The following is a 13,803-nucleotide window of genomic DNA, read 5'->3' as shown; positions in this document are numbered from 1 at the left end:
CACCTAAATAATACCTGCTCTGTGGTGGTCCTGTGAGAGTCCTGACCACTGAGAAACAGTATGAAAGGGGTAATTGTAGAACTACAAAGTGCTCCTATATGGTAAGTGGAGCTGATAAAATGGACAGTGAGTGTAGAAACAAGGAGGTGGTTTTAATGTTATGGTTGATCGGTGTATATCAGAATTTTCTAATCCCTGTACTTGTGTATCTGCTTGCTAATATGCCAAGGGAGTAAATCTCTAAATAAAACGTCAACAGTGGACAGGAGAGTGCTGCTGTTAACACTACAGCACTGCAGTGGTGAAGTGAGCATGTTTTCCATGAGTGTAACAACCCCTGAAAATTCACTGCTGCAGTGATCTCCTCCTGTTCACTGCAGCTGTCCGAGCTCAATGTCACGTATTCCAAGCAGCCAATACTGCCCTCTTGTGGATTTGAGGCAAAAATAATAATGCACCGTCTCCACAACAAATAATAACTAATCTTTTGGGAACCCTCTAGATCTCGTGTTTATCTTCAGAACAAAGAAGCCAATTAACCCAGGTAACTGAAAAGAGGTGTTGTTTGTGGACTTACGTGTGGTAGTAGTGCTCGAGGCTCTGGGAGCACAGCCACTCCTGAAAGGCAAAGTCTCTGAGCAGACGGACGTGAGCTTCGGTGATATCCCTCCAGTGCCTCTGTTCCTTAACTACCTCCTCCAAACGAGTTAATACGCTCAGACTCAGCTCTTCCAGCGACTGTACATCTGCTCACACAAACATATACAGAATAATCTGCACATGCAGGCAAAATATGGCACAGCAATTACTGCACTTATGCTTTGTTTGTTTTTTTTTCACCTTTTTTCTCTTTCCTGTAATGCTTGATGACTAAAATCTAATTTATGGCTGCTGTTTTATTTTTTGTTTTGTTAATTATCTATTTTTTCCCACTTTTTTCCCCCAACTTTTATCCCCGTTCTAATCGTGTCCAATTACCCCGATTGTGTCCTCCATACTGATTCGACCCTTTTTGCCGCTGACTGAGGACGCCACTCAACTAACTTGCGCCCCCTCCGGCACGCAATCAGTACAGCCTGCATTTTTCACCTGCATGAGCCGAGTTCATACACCGAGAGACACTGCGCACGGAGGGTCACACCCCCCTCAATGTTATTCCTCAGCCCTGTGCAGGCGCCGTCAGTCAACCAGCAGGGGCCGCAGCCGTACCAGTTATGAGGACCTATGCTCCGACTCTACCCCCAAGTCCCTGAACAACAGCCAAACGTTGTTCATAGTGCCGCCCAACCCAGTCGGAAAGGTAGAGCTGAGTTTCGATACGATGTATCTAGAAACTCAACTCTGGTGCGCTAGCGTACTTTACCGCTGCGCCACCTGAGCGGCTATTTATGGCTGTTCTTTTAGATTTGCTCACAGAGAGTGTGATCACATGCTGACAAAACTCCACTATAAATTAATCTAAGTCAATGGTTCTTCACCTTTTCTAGAGTACAGGCACTAGTCACCCCCTAACGAGTGTGTAGAAGTGGGCACACGGGTGGTGCAGTGGTTATCAAGCTAGTGGAACTATTATTTATTTATTTATTAGGGTTTTAACGTCATGTTTTACACACTTTGGTTACATTCATGACAGGACAGGTTACTTGTTACACAAGACTCATTAGTTCACAAGTTTAATGTCAAACAGTCATGGACAATTTTGTATCTCCAATTTACCTCACTGGCATGTTTTTGGACTGAGAGAGGAAACCGGAGCTCCCAGAGGAAACCCACGCAGACTCTGGGAGAACATGCAAACTCCACACAGAAAGGACCCGGACCGCCCCGCCTGAGGATCGAACTCAGGGCCTTCTTGCTGTCAGGCGACAGTGCTACCCACCGAGCCACTGTGCTTTAGTACTTACCACTGAAGTCGCCAGCCTGGCTGGTCTTGCGCAAAACAAAATGGGCCACGTTTGAGAGAGGGCAGGTCGGCCTGTGCTGGCACTGACACTCATAAGGACACATTGATATGAAAATAGAAATGACACGAACGCTGTTGTACCAGTATGTTATGTGTTTGGAAGAGTATGAGGCTATATTTGCTTATTGCAAGATGCCGCCTTTCATATATACAGGACTTACTGTATATGACTGAAATCAATATGATGTTATTAGGTGCAGTTTTGACTCTAGTGGTTACAGGGTAAAGTAAAGCAGAAGAAGTTTATGATAGATCCTGCCATGAGATGCTTGGCATCAGGCAAGGGAGACAGTGCTTTAATTCTGAGCTGTAATGATTACATGGAATAAAGGACTCTTTAGGGCCTGTCTATAACTTGACTGGCAGGAAAAATGGAAATTAGTCAGTGCTGAGTTACAATGTTTAAATCCCAGGCTGAGCTCACAAATACATGAGGTGTGTGGCAGTACATAAACATAGCCACTGGGGGACATAACAGTGCACCATTAGTACTGGTCCCAAGCTTGGATAAATAGGAGGGTTGAATCAAGAAGAATACAGACATAATTTCCCCCTCGTGTCCTTATTGGCTGGTATGTAAGTGCACTAAAATTGGGAAATTGGCAGTGTAAGGCACCCACAGTGCCTGAAGCACCACCATGCACTCCTAAAATTAAGTATGAAATACTTTACAGATATTTTACTAACCTTCAAATAAATGTTTGTAACTGGAGAGGCTATGGCCCTGTAGCCATTCCTCAATCTGACTTTCCTTGCTCTTCTTCCAGCGCAATTCCCAGAAGAAAACCCATGAGACTGAACAGAAGATTAAAGTCAGGAAGAAGCGGCGGTCCATCAGACCATCTTCAGCCTTGATTTGATTCTTGTAGAGGAATAAAGCCTGTCCGTCCCTCAGTATGTTCCCATTTTGTCTTCATTACTTGAACACCTGTAAGATAAAAAGCCAGCATTAATTTTCTGTCAATTTGTGGTCGGCCTTTTATTATATTTATTTATTTATTTATTAGGATTTTAACATCGGGTTTTACACTATGTGGTGACATTCGTGACAGGACAGGTAATCAAAGTCTTTAATGTCAAACACAATCATGGACAATTTTGTATCTCCAATTAACCTGACTGCATGTGTTTGGACTGTGGGAAGAAACCGGAGCTCGCGGAGGAAACTCATGCAGACACGGGGGAACATAAAAACTCCACACAGAAAGGACCCAGACCGCTTCATCTGGGAATTGAACCCAGGACCTTCTTGCTGTGGGGCAACTGTGTCACCCACCAAGCCAAAAAAAACAGCACTTACTTTTGGGTTCCAAATATCATGAACTGTAAAATTAACTACCTATAGTCAGTCAAAAATTCATAAAAAGTGTGCATGGAGCTGTTGCACACCTTTTGAGGAAGATGGCAAATTCAGATTTCACACAAGCATGGATATCATGTATCAAAAAATTCATTTTAACCCCACATTGTCTAAACTTTGCAGCTAACTTTTTCAAAGCACCGCTAGTGAGACAAATTGTTTATATGATTTAGACAGAGGCCGAAGCACAGACAATATTTCCCAGTGATTCATAAAACCCTGAACTGTATTCCACTTTAAATTCAAAGCATAGCGTCGTAGGAAAATACAACATGGTAACTAGTGAGCAGTGAAACAGTAAGATCGAGTTTGCATTTTAAATAGCAACCCATGTTTACTAATTCTCGAATAACTTGTCGTGGCTTTGTAGCTCTTAGATTAACAAAAAATAAACTTTATTTCACTTTATTTATTTACATTTCATTCAAAACTGCATGGGAATGACAGTACTGACAGTTTAATCACTTGTTTATTGTTTTAAGTTTGGCACTCAGTGGCACAGCCAGCAGAAAGCAGTTTTGCTGCATATCACGTGAAAGGCTTAACAGTTCGGTAACTGACAGTATCTGTCCATCCTGTGGTAAACGAAGCACAAAATGCTCACTATGTGAAAGCTACATCCGTTTCTCTTGGCCTGTGATGGCAAGCTGATTGGGTCTACAAAGATGTGCAAAACTCTACTCTGAAAAGAACAACAGACCCTACACTACATCACCAAAGTTCTATAAATATTTAAATAATGGTGGAGTGGGTGAAGTCATTCAGACACGTTTGTTATCCATGAACAACCTTAATGAAGTGATTCATCAGTTCTAATTATCAGGCGCCACACCAATGCTTACCTAATGCATATTTTAGATGTTTTCAATTTCAGAGCTGCTTTCTTGAATTATGCAGTGCCATTTAAGCAAAGCCAGCAGATCTGTGCATTCTAGTTGTCAAGCCTACACATATGGGATCGAGTCCGGGCAAAAAACACTCTCTTTGACTAATATACATCCTGCCTAGCTGTTTTTTATAAGAAGAATTTTGCTGAATAGAACAAATGAGTAATTTATCTGTTTAGAATGTAGATGTGAAATCTGAACTCATCTTGACTTGAAAAGCATCTTATGGCTTGAATATTAGCATCAGGGAGGCTGTTTGCATATCTTGCCATGTGACCCTTTATGAAGAAAGGCCAGGCTTGACCAGCAGGACACAGGTATGATTCAGATATATAGTCCTATCTAAATGTTTGGACAAACATGGTAAAATTTTTGTGTGGACATAGTGGACTAAGTGGACATAAGTTAATACATCAAGCACCCTTAGTTCCGGTCCTAAGCCTGAACAAACAAGAAAGTGGGTTGCATAAAAAGGGGCATCCGGCGTGGAAAAATAAACTGTGCCAAATTATTTATTGAGATTTTAACATCATGTTTTACACACCCGGACCGCCCCACTTGGGGATCAAACCCAAGACCTGACTGCTGTGAGGCGACAGTGCTACCCACTGAGCCACCGTGCTGCCCCATCCCACAACAAGAGAACCAAAAAAATAAATATTTCATTCATAATATTTTATTCATCCTCTACAGGGGATAAACTTAAATATAGTTTAGCAAATAAATAGATACAATTTTTATTTTCTGAACTCAATCAGCTTCTCAGAGAAACCCATCATTGTTTGGTGTTAGCACAAACTTTGAGGAATCAGATCATTAATTATACTCTGAAATTGTCTTAGTTTCCTAGTGAAAATTCTTTACATAACTGCCTTTTATGTCATTATTCTTTTTTAGACAATTATAAAATATGCAATTTTAAGTAGTTCATTTCAAAATTAACAAAATATGACATTTGGTTAGGTGGTGCCCTCTTGCATACATACCGAAAATGTAAATGTAATTATAGAAATTGATGACAATGCTCGACAGCAGAATACACAACAAAATATTATTAATATTAAGTCATTAAATTAAATAAAACTTGCAGCATTTTAACTTAGAAACAATGTTGCGTTAATTGCACAACTCAATGCTCAAGTTCAACTGCACGGAACACTGTGAGCTTACATTATCTCTGAATAACAATTAAATAGAGAGTATACACTACACACAGCGTCTAGTTTGTTTTCCAAAAAGTACGAAACACGGTTTTATACTTTACTCACCTTAAAAACTGATACCGGGGTTCAGTCGCATTGAAAATATTAGCAATGTACGGAACACAGTGAACGTAACGACTACACCTGAGCAGGTTGTTTTTACGCATAATGACTGTTCATTATGCGCGCTGTATGTTAGCTACACCACTAACTAACTACACTAGCGTTATCAGAAATAACACCTGGATGTCTAGCTAACCCAATACATTAATAACACACCACTTTAGAATTACAAACCGAAGCAATAGCAGTATAATACGTCAAACAGAAGGAGAAAGGCTTCACCTGCAGTAGCTAACATCCATTAGCTGTCCGCTCACAACGGGAAGAGTCGCAATGCTACGGTGTCGCACGCGGATGACGTCAAATGTCGAATCGCTGAACCTTCCGCAGACACACGAGGTTTTGACTGAATGCTGGATTATAGACACTAAACAATCATGGTGTGTTTTCTTTAGTTTTATTTTGTAAATGAATTTATATTATGTTTTACACAACATGTGTTCACATTACTCGAACTGTTAGATAGTATATGTTTCTGAAATCACAGGAAAAGTTGGTTAGCTAAAGCTAACTGTGTAAGCTCATGATTCCTTAACGGTTTGTGTTTTGGATTTTCAGGGGAAGCAGAAGAAACAGAAATATGCCGCAATGAAAAGAATGATCAGTCTAAAGGATCAGAGAATGTAAGTAATTCTTTATTTATGCATAGCCTAGAATATGTCTGTAGTGGTAACAGATTGGAAAGGGAGTCTGCCATGTTTTCGTTTGTAGCAGTAAATGTGTTGGTGGTGCGATTGACTTTTAGTAATTTGAGCAAGACTAGCAGAAGGTCTGTATCAAGACTAGCAGAATATGTCTGTAGTGGTAACAGATTGGAAAGGGGGATGTTTTCATTTGTAAGCAATAAATATATTGGTGGTGTGATAGACTCTTAGTAGTGTGAGCAGACTAGCAGGTCTGAAGCAAGACTAGCAGAATAAGGCTGTAGTGGTAACAGAATGGACTACAGCATCAGAACTTTGTTTCTTTACCGCATCTTAAGACGATCCATTTAGTAAGGGAGTCTGCCATGTTTTCGTTTGTAAGCAGAAAATATGTTAGTGGTGTGATAGATTCTTAGTAGTTTGAGCAGGACTAGCAGAATATGTCTGTAGTGGTAACAAATTGGACCACAGTAGCCGAACCTATAAGGGAGTCTGCCATGTTTTTGTTTGTAAGCAGTATATATGTTGGTGGTGCGATTGACTTTTAATAGTTTGAGCAAGACTAGCAGAATATGTCAGATTGGACTACAACAGCAGAACTTTCTTTCCACCGCATCTTAAGACGTTATACGTTAGGTAAGGGAGTCTGCCATGTTTTTATTTGTAAGCAGTTAATATACTGGTGGTGTTATAGACTCTCAGTAGTTTAAACAAGGCTAGCAGAATATGTCTGTAGTGGTAACAAATTGGACTACATCAGCAGAATCTTCTTTTCTTTGCATTTTAAGACGTTATCCGTTCGGTAAGGGAGTCTGCCATGTTTTTGTTTGTAGGCAGTTAATATACTGGTGGTGTGTTAGACTTGGTAGTTTGAGTAAGTCTAGCAGAATATGTCTGTAGTGGTAACAGATTGGACTACCCAGCCAAACTTTCCACCACATCCTAAGACATTATACGTTTGGTAAGGGAGTCTGCCATGTTTTTGTTTGTAAGCAGTAAATATGTCAGTGTTGACTTAGACTCTTGGTAGTTTGAGCAAGACTAGCAGAAGGTATGGAAACAACACAGTCCAAAATTAGTGAATATTAATAAACATTTGATTTTATTGTTTCGCAATACTGGTTTATCATATTCTCAAGTTTAGGAGACTTTGTCATTTCAGCTATATAGGAGTACATAATGAAACGAAACAATGTTCCTCCAAGGGTGCATTTACTGCTAGATGAGACACTACATATTTTTAAAGATGTGATGCGTATTGTTAGAGTTTTGCTATTTTATCAATTTATTCCTGTTTTACTGTAATTACACTTGAACTGCTCAGTGGTTAAGGTCCTGGATTACTGAATGTAAGGTTGCTGGTTCAAACCCCATCAGCACCAAGTTGCTAGTTTTGGGCCCCTGAGCAAGGCCCTTAATCCTCAGTTGCTTGAATTGTATTCAGTCACGCTTGTACAATTGGTAGATTGATTACCAATGTCAAACACTTGTCAGAGAAAGGGCATCACAATATTAATCTTGATACATTGTAAAGCAAAATGTTCTTGTGCTATGTTAAATGTGATATTTCTGTGTTTTTTCTGTATAAGAAAAGAGAAGGATCGACAAAAAGTACAGAAAAAAAAGAAAGAAGATCCCTCAGCCATCAAAGAGCAAGAAGTGTAAGTCTGTGTTTCTAAATTGCTATTCATTTACTGGCTGTATTAGTCGAGAAAACTTTCATATATATGACAGAATCCAGAATTAATGAGAAGTTCTTCTTGTGCTGTCTTTCTCTCTCCAGGCCAAAGTATCCATCGTGTATGTTCTTCCAGTACAACACTCAGCTTGGTCCTCCCTATCACATCCTTGTGGACACTAACTTTGTCAACTTCTCTATAAAAGCCAAACTTGACGTAGTCCAAGCAATGATGGACTGTCTCTATGCTAAATGTGAGTAATCATTTCTCTGATTTCCAGTTTTTCTATCACAAAAAACTTTGCACAGTTTTTATGCTGGATGCCCTTCCTGATGCAATGCTTCAGTTTCTATTTGGGCTTGAGCTGGTGGGGAGGCACAATAACAAGTACACCTCCCAATGGCAAGACTGTTTCGCCTGCCCTCACCTAATGTCCGTCCAGCCAATAGCACTGCTGAGATTCGAACATCTGATGTGTATTAAATTTTGTGTTTTGTTCTGCAGGTATTCCTTGCATCACAGACTGTGTCATGGCTGAGCTGGAGAAACTTGGGATGAAATACAGAGTTGCCTTGAGGTATGTATTATATATTGTATACTTTTACTTTTGTTTTATACTTGTATACTTTTTTGTACATATGGTAAAAGTAGTACACTGCATAGACACTCACCAGAAACACCTTCACACCTGTTCATGTAATCATTCAAGCAGCCAGTTGATATCATCCAATGTTTGCATGAACATTAGAATGGGATTTTTTATGCACAGCAGTCTCTAGACTAAATACCCTCTTAATCAAGGGGGTCAGAGGAGAATGTCCAGACTGGTTTGAACTGACAGGAATGCTGCATTAACACACAACCATTCTGAGTTAATGCAAAAGCCCACAGGTCTCAATCCTATCAGTCAAAACCAGCTATCCAGAGCTACAGTGGGCACAGCCTGAGCAAAACTGGGCAGTCGGAGATTAGAACATATGGTGCGAAAAGCAGATGGTAATGTCTGAATTTGCCATAAACAGCTTAGCATCCTAATATATGTAACTCCTAATGTATGCTGCTGCGATATGCGATCTCCAGGACTGGTCTGGGCGTTTGCGCAAGTGGCAAGGAGTCACATGGAGCCTTTGAGATACAGCTCTGGCAGGTGATTAGAAGCAGTTACAGAGTGAATACATGTCGAAGGGGGCGTGTGGCGATCCAGCTCTCCTGAATAAGATCTAGGGTTGTGCAATGGCAAATGGCAACATGTCAATATATTTTTAATGCCAGCTATGTAATTAAGCTGTATAATTTTATGGGCCAGTTATTGAAACATTGTGAAGGTTGGGGTGCAGAGCCTAGACAGAATTATTTGAAATAATATAATCCCAAACATTTTCTTTTATTCAGGTTTTGATTCTCACTGTGCTTTGTGTCTTTACAGAATAGCCAAGGATCCTCGCTTTGAACGCCTGCCATGTTCACATAAGGGAACATATGCTGATGACTGCTTAGTGCAAAGGGCAACACAGGTACGGCAGCACCTCCATCTGTCTGCTAATCTGCACCTCATTCAGTTACAAAAGCAATACACAGACCTGTGCATTCCATTAAGTATGCCTCTTCTCTGCCCTGTTCTAGCATAAGTGTTATATTGTGGCCACAGTGGACAGAGACCTAAAGAGGAGAATTCGGAAGATTCCAGGAGTCCCAATTATGTACATCTCCAACCACAGGTAATAAAATGGTGAATTCATATCTATAGATGCATATGACATTTAACTCCATGATAGAAGCCTGTTCCTGCATGCTTGGACATCTCTTGTACATGTTCATGCCCCCCCCTTTCCCCCCAATCTAGTCCTGTCCAATTCCCCAAATGTAACTTCTCCCCTAATGCAGGAGCAGACAGTATTGCAAACAGATCTCAGCAGTGATAGGCTAGCGAATTAGGCCACTGCACCACCCAGTGAACATCCCTTTGTTGGAATGATGGAACAGTATTTACCAAATACCTAAAAGAACACTAACATATTAAAAGAACAGTGTGATTAATACACAGCCTATATAAAGTAGACATAATGTATGTACAGTGTAGTTTCACTTACCAGAACTGGAAGTCTGTGAGCACGCTGGAAGGCTTCATACATGGGCCTCTATAATGCAAATTCAAGTGACATTATGCAGTTTTAGTACTTTATTAACATATCTGTTTAGCTTGCTTTTAAAGTACACTATATTGCGTAAGTATGTGGACAGCCGACCTGAGCTTGTTGAACATTCCATTTTAAAACCCTAATACTAACTTAGTTAAAAGTGCTTTTGTAGGATCAGGCAGTGATGTTTTAAATAAAACTTGGCTCATCAAGACACTTCTTGTTACTCGTGTTTAGATCGCACTGGTTTTTACATACTGTTTACCAGTTGTTATTGTTTTACCAGCCACAATAATATTTTAAATAGTTTATGAGACACCTATGAGGGTGGCACAGCAGTCTACTTTGCTAACCCACCACCGCCAAGACCAGAGTTGCACGTTTGAGTCATGTCTGAGGGAGGGAAGGCCAGATGAGGATTTACCTTTATCCACTGCAACACTGATTCTGTCTGGTCGATGCAGAAACATGGAGAATAGTGTCATTTTTCCATAGGTTAAAGCTTAAAAACAGTTAAAGACATGGAAATGCTTCAGTACTTGCATAATTGTATTGCAGACATAATTATTTGTAAAAAAAAAAAAAATCTCTTCTTTTTTAACAGGTATAACATTGAACGAATGCCGGACGATTATGGTGCACCAAGACTATAGTTAAGAAGGAGTGGTCTTGTTTTTTTTTTTACATGGATTTCTCAACAAATTTAAATTGTACATAAATTGCACATTTGGATTTTTTGGTCATTTTCTTTTTTCTTTCAGTAAAAATAAACTTGTTGTGAATTAGATGTTTGTGAACCTTAATTCTATATGCTAAAATCATGATAAATGTAACACTCAAGAGGCTGCTTGGAATTAGAATAAATCGCTTAAAGCTTTCTCATAATAATGAGGAAAAACAAACATGAACAGGCTTCATACAATTAAAATGTTCCTATATGCCTCAGAATTCAATGAGCCATGACACCCCCAACACTATGTTTCTCAGATGAGGTGGTATGCTTTGGATTATGGCAGTTCTTTTTGTCTCCATGCTTTGCTCTTGCCATCACGCCAATAAGTGTTAATATTGGTCTAATCTATAGGGCAGTTGTAGCTTAGTGGTTGAGGTACTAAACTAGTAATCAAAGGTTGCCAGTTCAAGCCCCACCACCACTGCCAGGTTGCCATTGTTGGGCCCTTGTGCAAGACCCTTAAACCTCAATTGCTTAGATTGTATACTGTCACAACTGTAAGTTGCTTTGGATAAAAGCCATAAATGTAATCTGACCACAAGATAGAATTGTCCAGGCTCTTTTAGGTACGTTCTTGTAATTTGGCAATTCTGTTTTTGTGGCTAACTAGTGGTTTGCATTTTCCGCTGTAGCCTCTGTATTTCTGTTCAAGAAGTTTTCTGTGGTTAGTAGTAGACAAATACTCCTAAATGCTGTTTCTGATCTATCATACAGACAATTAAGGATTTTTTTTCTATACCATGGAGAGGATTCTTCAGCCATCAGCAGTGAAGGTTTTCCTTGGCCTACATAATACACAGATCAACCATAACATTAAAACCACCTCCTTGTTTCTACACTTACAGTGCATTTTATTAGTTCCACTTACCATATAGGAGCACTTTGTAGCTCTACAATTACTGACTGTAGTCCATCTGTTTCTCTGCATGCTTTGTTACCCCTTTTTCACGCTGTTCTTCAATGGTCAGGACTCTTCCAGGTTCACTACAGAGCAGGTATTATTTGGGTGATGGATCATTCTCAGCACTGCAGTGACACTGACATGGTGGTGGTGTGTTAGTGTGTGTTGTGCTGGTATGAGTGGATCAGACACAGCAATGCTGATGGAGTTTTTAAACACCTCACTGTCACTGCTGGACAGAGAATAGTCCACCAATCCAAAATATCCAGCCGTGGGCAGCGTCCCTTGACCACTGATGAAGATCTCAAAGATGACCAACTCAAACAGCAGCAATAGATGAGCGATCGTCTCTGACTTTACATCTATAAGGTGGACCAACTAGGTAGGAGTGTCTAATAGAGTGGACAGTGAGTGGACACGGTATTTAAAAACTCCAGCAGTGCTGCTGTGTCTGATCCACTCATACCAGCACAACACACACTAACACACCACCACCATGTCAGTGTCACTGCAGTGCTGAGAATGATCCACCACCTAAATAATACCTGCTCTGTGGTGGTCAACATCATGAAAGGGGGCTAACAAAGCATGCAGAGAAACAGATGGACTACAGTCAGTAATTGTAGAACTACAAAGTGCTTCTATATGGTAAGTGGAGCTGATAAAATGGACAGTTAGTGTAGAAACAAGGAGGTGGTCTTAACGTTATGGCTGATCAGTGCTTCCATGACTTTAACTGGGACACTTATTGTCCTAATGTTGAACTGTGGCAACTACCAACTCCAGAGGTGTTTGAAAGTGTAGAAGCAAGCCTAGGTAGAATATGTCTGTGCCAAAAAAAAACAATGGAACACACCTGAGTAATCATAAACACCTGTAAAGCCAAATGTCCTACACATTATGGTGCCCTGAAAATAGGGGGACTGTAAATTTCATGGGCTCTGTTGACTTGGGTTTGATTCTTGCCTCCTATTACTTTTTTGTGAGCAAAAACAGATAAAAGCTTTATATAGATTTATTGGATTCTCATTACTATGCGCTACAGGCTTTAAAAAGCTATTTATGTATAACAATCTTGCATCTCAATAACAATCATCTCAGTAACACTATTGTTTATGGTTCATTAATTATAAGAGGGATTACGGCTGCACGGGCTGACCAACCCCAGATCTTGGTTTCTTCCTAAACAGCGTTCTTTTGAAGTTAAGTGCACTATGTAGTTTGTAGAAGCCTTTCCTTTACACCCTAGTGAGTGCTTTTCCATATGAAGTAAGTGACTTTTTAGTATTCAGCCCCTTGCATCCGTTGCTCATGCGCAGTTGAGTGCAACATAGGAGTGTCGATTAGAGCTGTTCGATTCCCGAAACAATGGAACCGACTATGAATTCGAATCCGGGTGTTGGCAATTAAGAGTCGGTTCAAAGAGTCAATTCGACAAAAATGTCTAGATTCTCGATTTACAAACAAAACATAAGACAGAAATGCAGATCTTGAGTAATAAATAAAGTTGCAATATTTTACCAAACGATTCACTATTCGTTAACCCTAAAACTTTGCTTATAAAGGTTACTGATCGGTTGTTAGGTTTAGATAATAGAAGTGCCCCCATCACCTGCTCAAACATACATGTGCCAAATGGCAAAATTAAAATAAGTTCAGCCATGGGTTATAAATTTTGGTATTTGCCATCATACCATGCTCTTCCCCTAACAGCCTCAATTTATGAATTGTGGGTAAAGATATTCATTTACAAACTGACCAGTGTTTTTTGTGCTAAAGTGTGGCATAATGTAAGTGAGGGGTACAGGCCTTGACGCTTGACTTGTACAGTGAGGTTATGGTCCAGGTTATGGTTTGGACAGCTAGCAGCTGTAGATCCAAATTGTTGTGAAGATAGACAGACCTGCTACTGCAAGAAAAGAAGAAAAAAAAATCTAAATTGGCTTCCCAAAACTTACAGTCTGTAAAGAGGATGCATGGTGTCCACCCAGTTCCCAACCCCCATCTAGGTCTTTAATCTTTTATAACGATTCCCCAAGCGTCACATGAGATACTGATGGAGTTGCAGAAAACACTGACTTTGTTCACTACATGGCACGTCTGTAATGTTTGTTTGGGTTTGATTCTGAAGAAACAAAAGTTTGTCCCTTTGGTGAAACGCGGGTCATCGACT

General features: G+C 40.0%; 2 protein-coding genes across 3 annotated transcripts in view; one reads left to right on the top strand and one right to left on the bottom strand.

The window, feature by feature from the left end:
• The window catches only part of arel1 (apoptosis resistant E3 ubiquitin protein ligase 1), a 32,444-nt gene extending 26,653 nt beyond the window's left edge, over positions 1-5,791 (bottom strand). For both annotated transcript variants that reach the window (XM_063006979.1, XM_063006980.1), the window contains exons 1-3: positions 5,758-5,791; positions 2,651-2,891; positions 578-746 (exon numbers count right to left, since the gene is read on the bottom strand). In XM_063006979.1, the coding sequence (XP_062863049.1) occupies positions 578-746; positions 2,651-2,798 (317 nt within the window). In that variant the 5' untranslated portion in view covers positions 2,799-2,891; positions 5,758-5,791. The remainder of the gene's footprint in view (positions 1-577; positions 747-2,650; positions 2,892-5,757) is intronic.
• A 45-nt stretch (positions 5,792-5,836) lies between these two features.
• On the top strand, positions 5,837-10,781 carry fcf1 (FCF1 rRNA-processing protein). The gene is made up of 8 exons (XM_063007454.1): positions 5,837-5,915; positions 6,094-6,158; positions 7,769-7,840; positions 7,963-8,111; positions 8,363-8,435; positions 9,285-9,372; positions 9,482-9,576; positions 10,601-10,781. The coding sequence occupies exons 1-8, from the start codon at positions 5,913-5,915 to the stop codon at positions 10,647-10,649; spliced, it is 594 nt and encodes a 197-aa protein (XP_062863524.1). The 5' UTR covers positions 5,837-5,912; the 3' UTR covers positions 10,650-10,781.
• The last annotated feature ends 3,022 nt before the right edge of the window (positions 10,782-13,803 follow it).

The sequence above is a fragment of the Trichomycterus rosablanca genome, chromosome 13 (genome assembly GCF_030014385.1).
Source record: "Trichomycterus rosablanca isolate fTriRos1 chromosome 13, fTriRos1.hap1, whole genome shotgun sequence".
Lineage (NCBI taxonomy): Eukaryota > Metazoa > Chordata > Actinopteri > Siluriformes > Trichomycteridae > Trichomycterus > Trichomycterus rosablanca.
The sequence above is the reverse complement of the archived record's forward strand: the minus strand, read 5'-3'. Positions and strand labels throughout refer to the sequence as shown.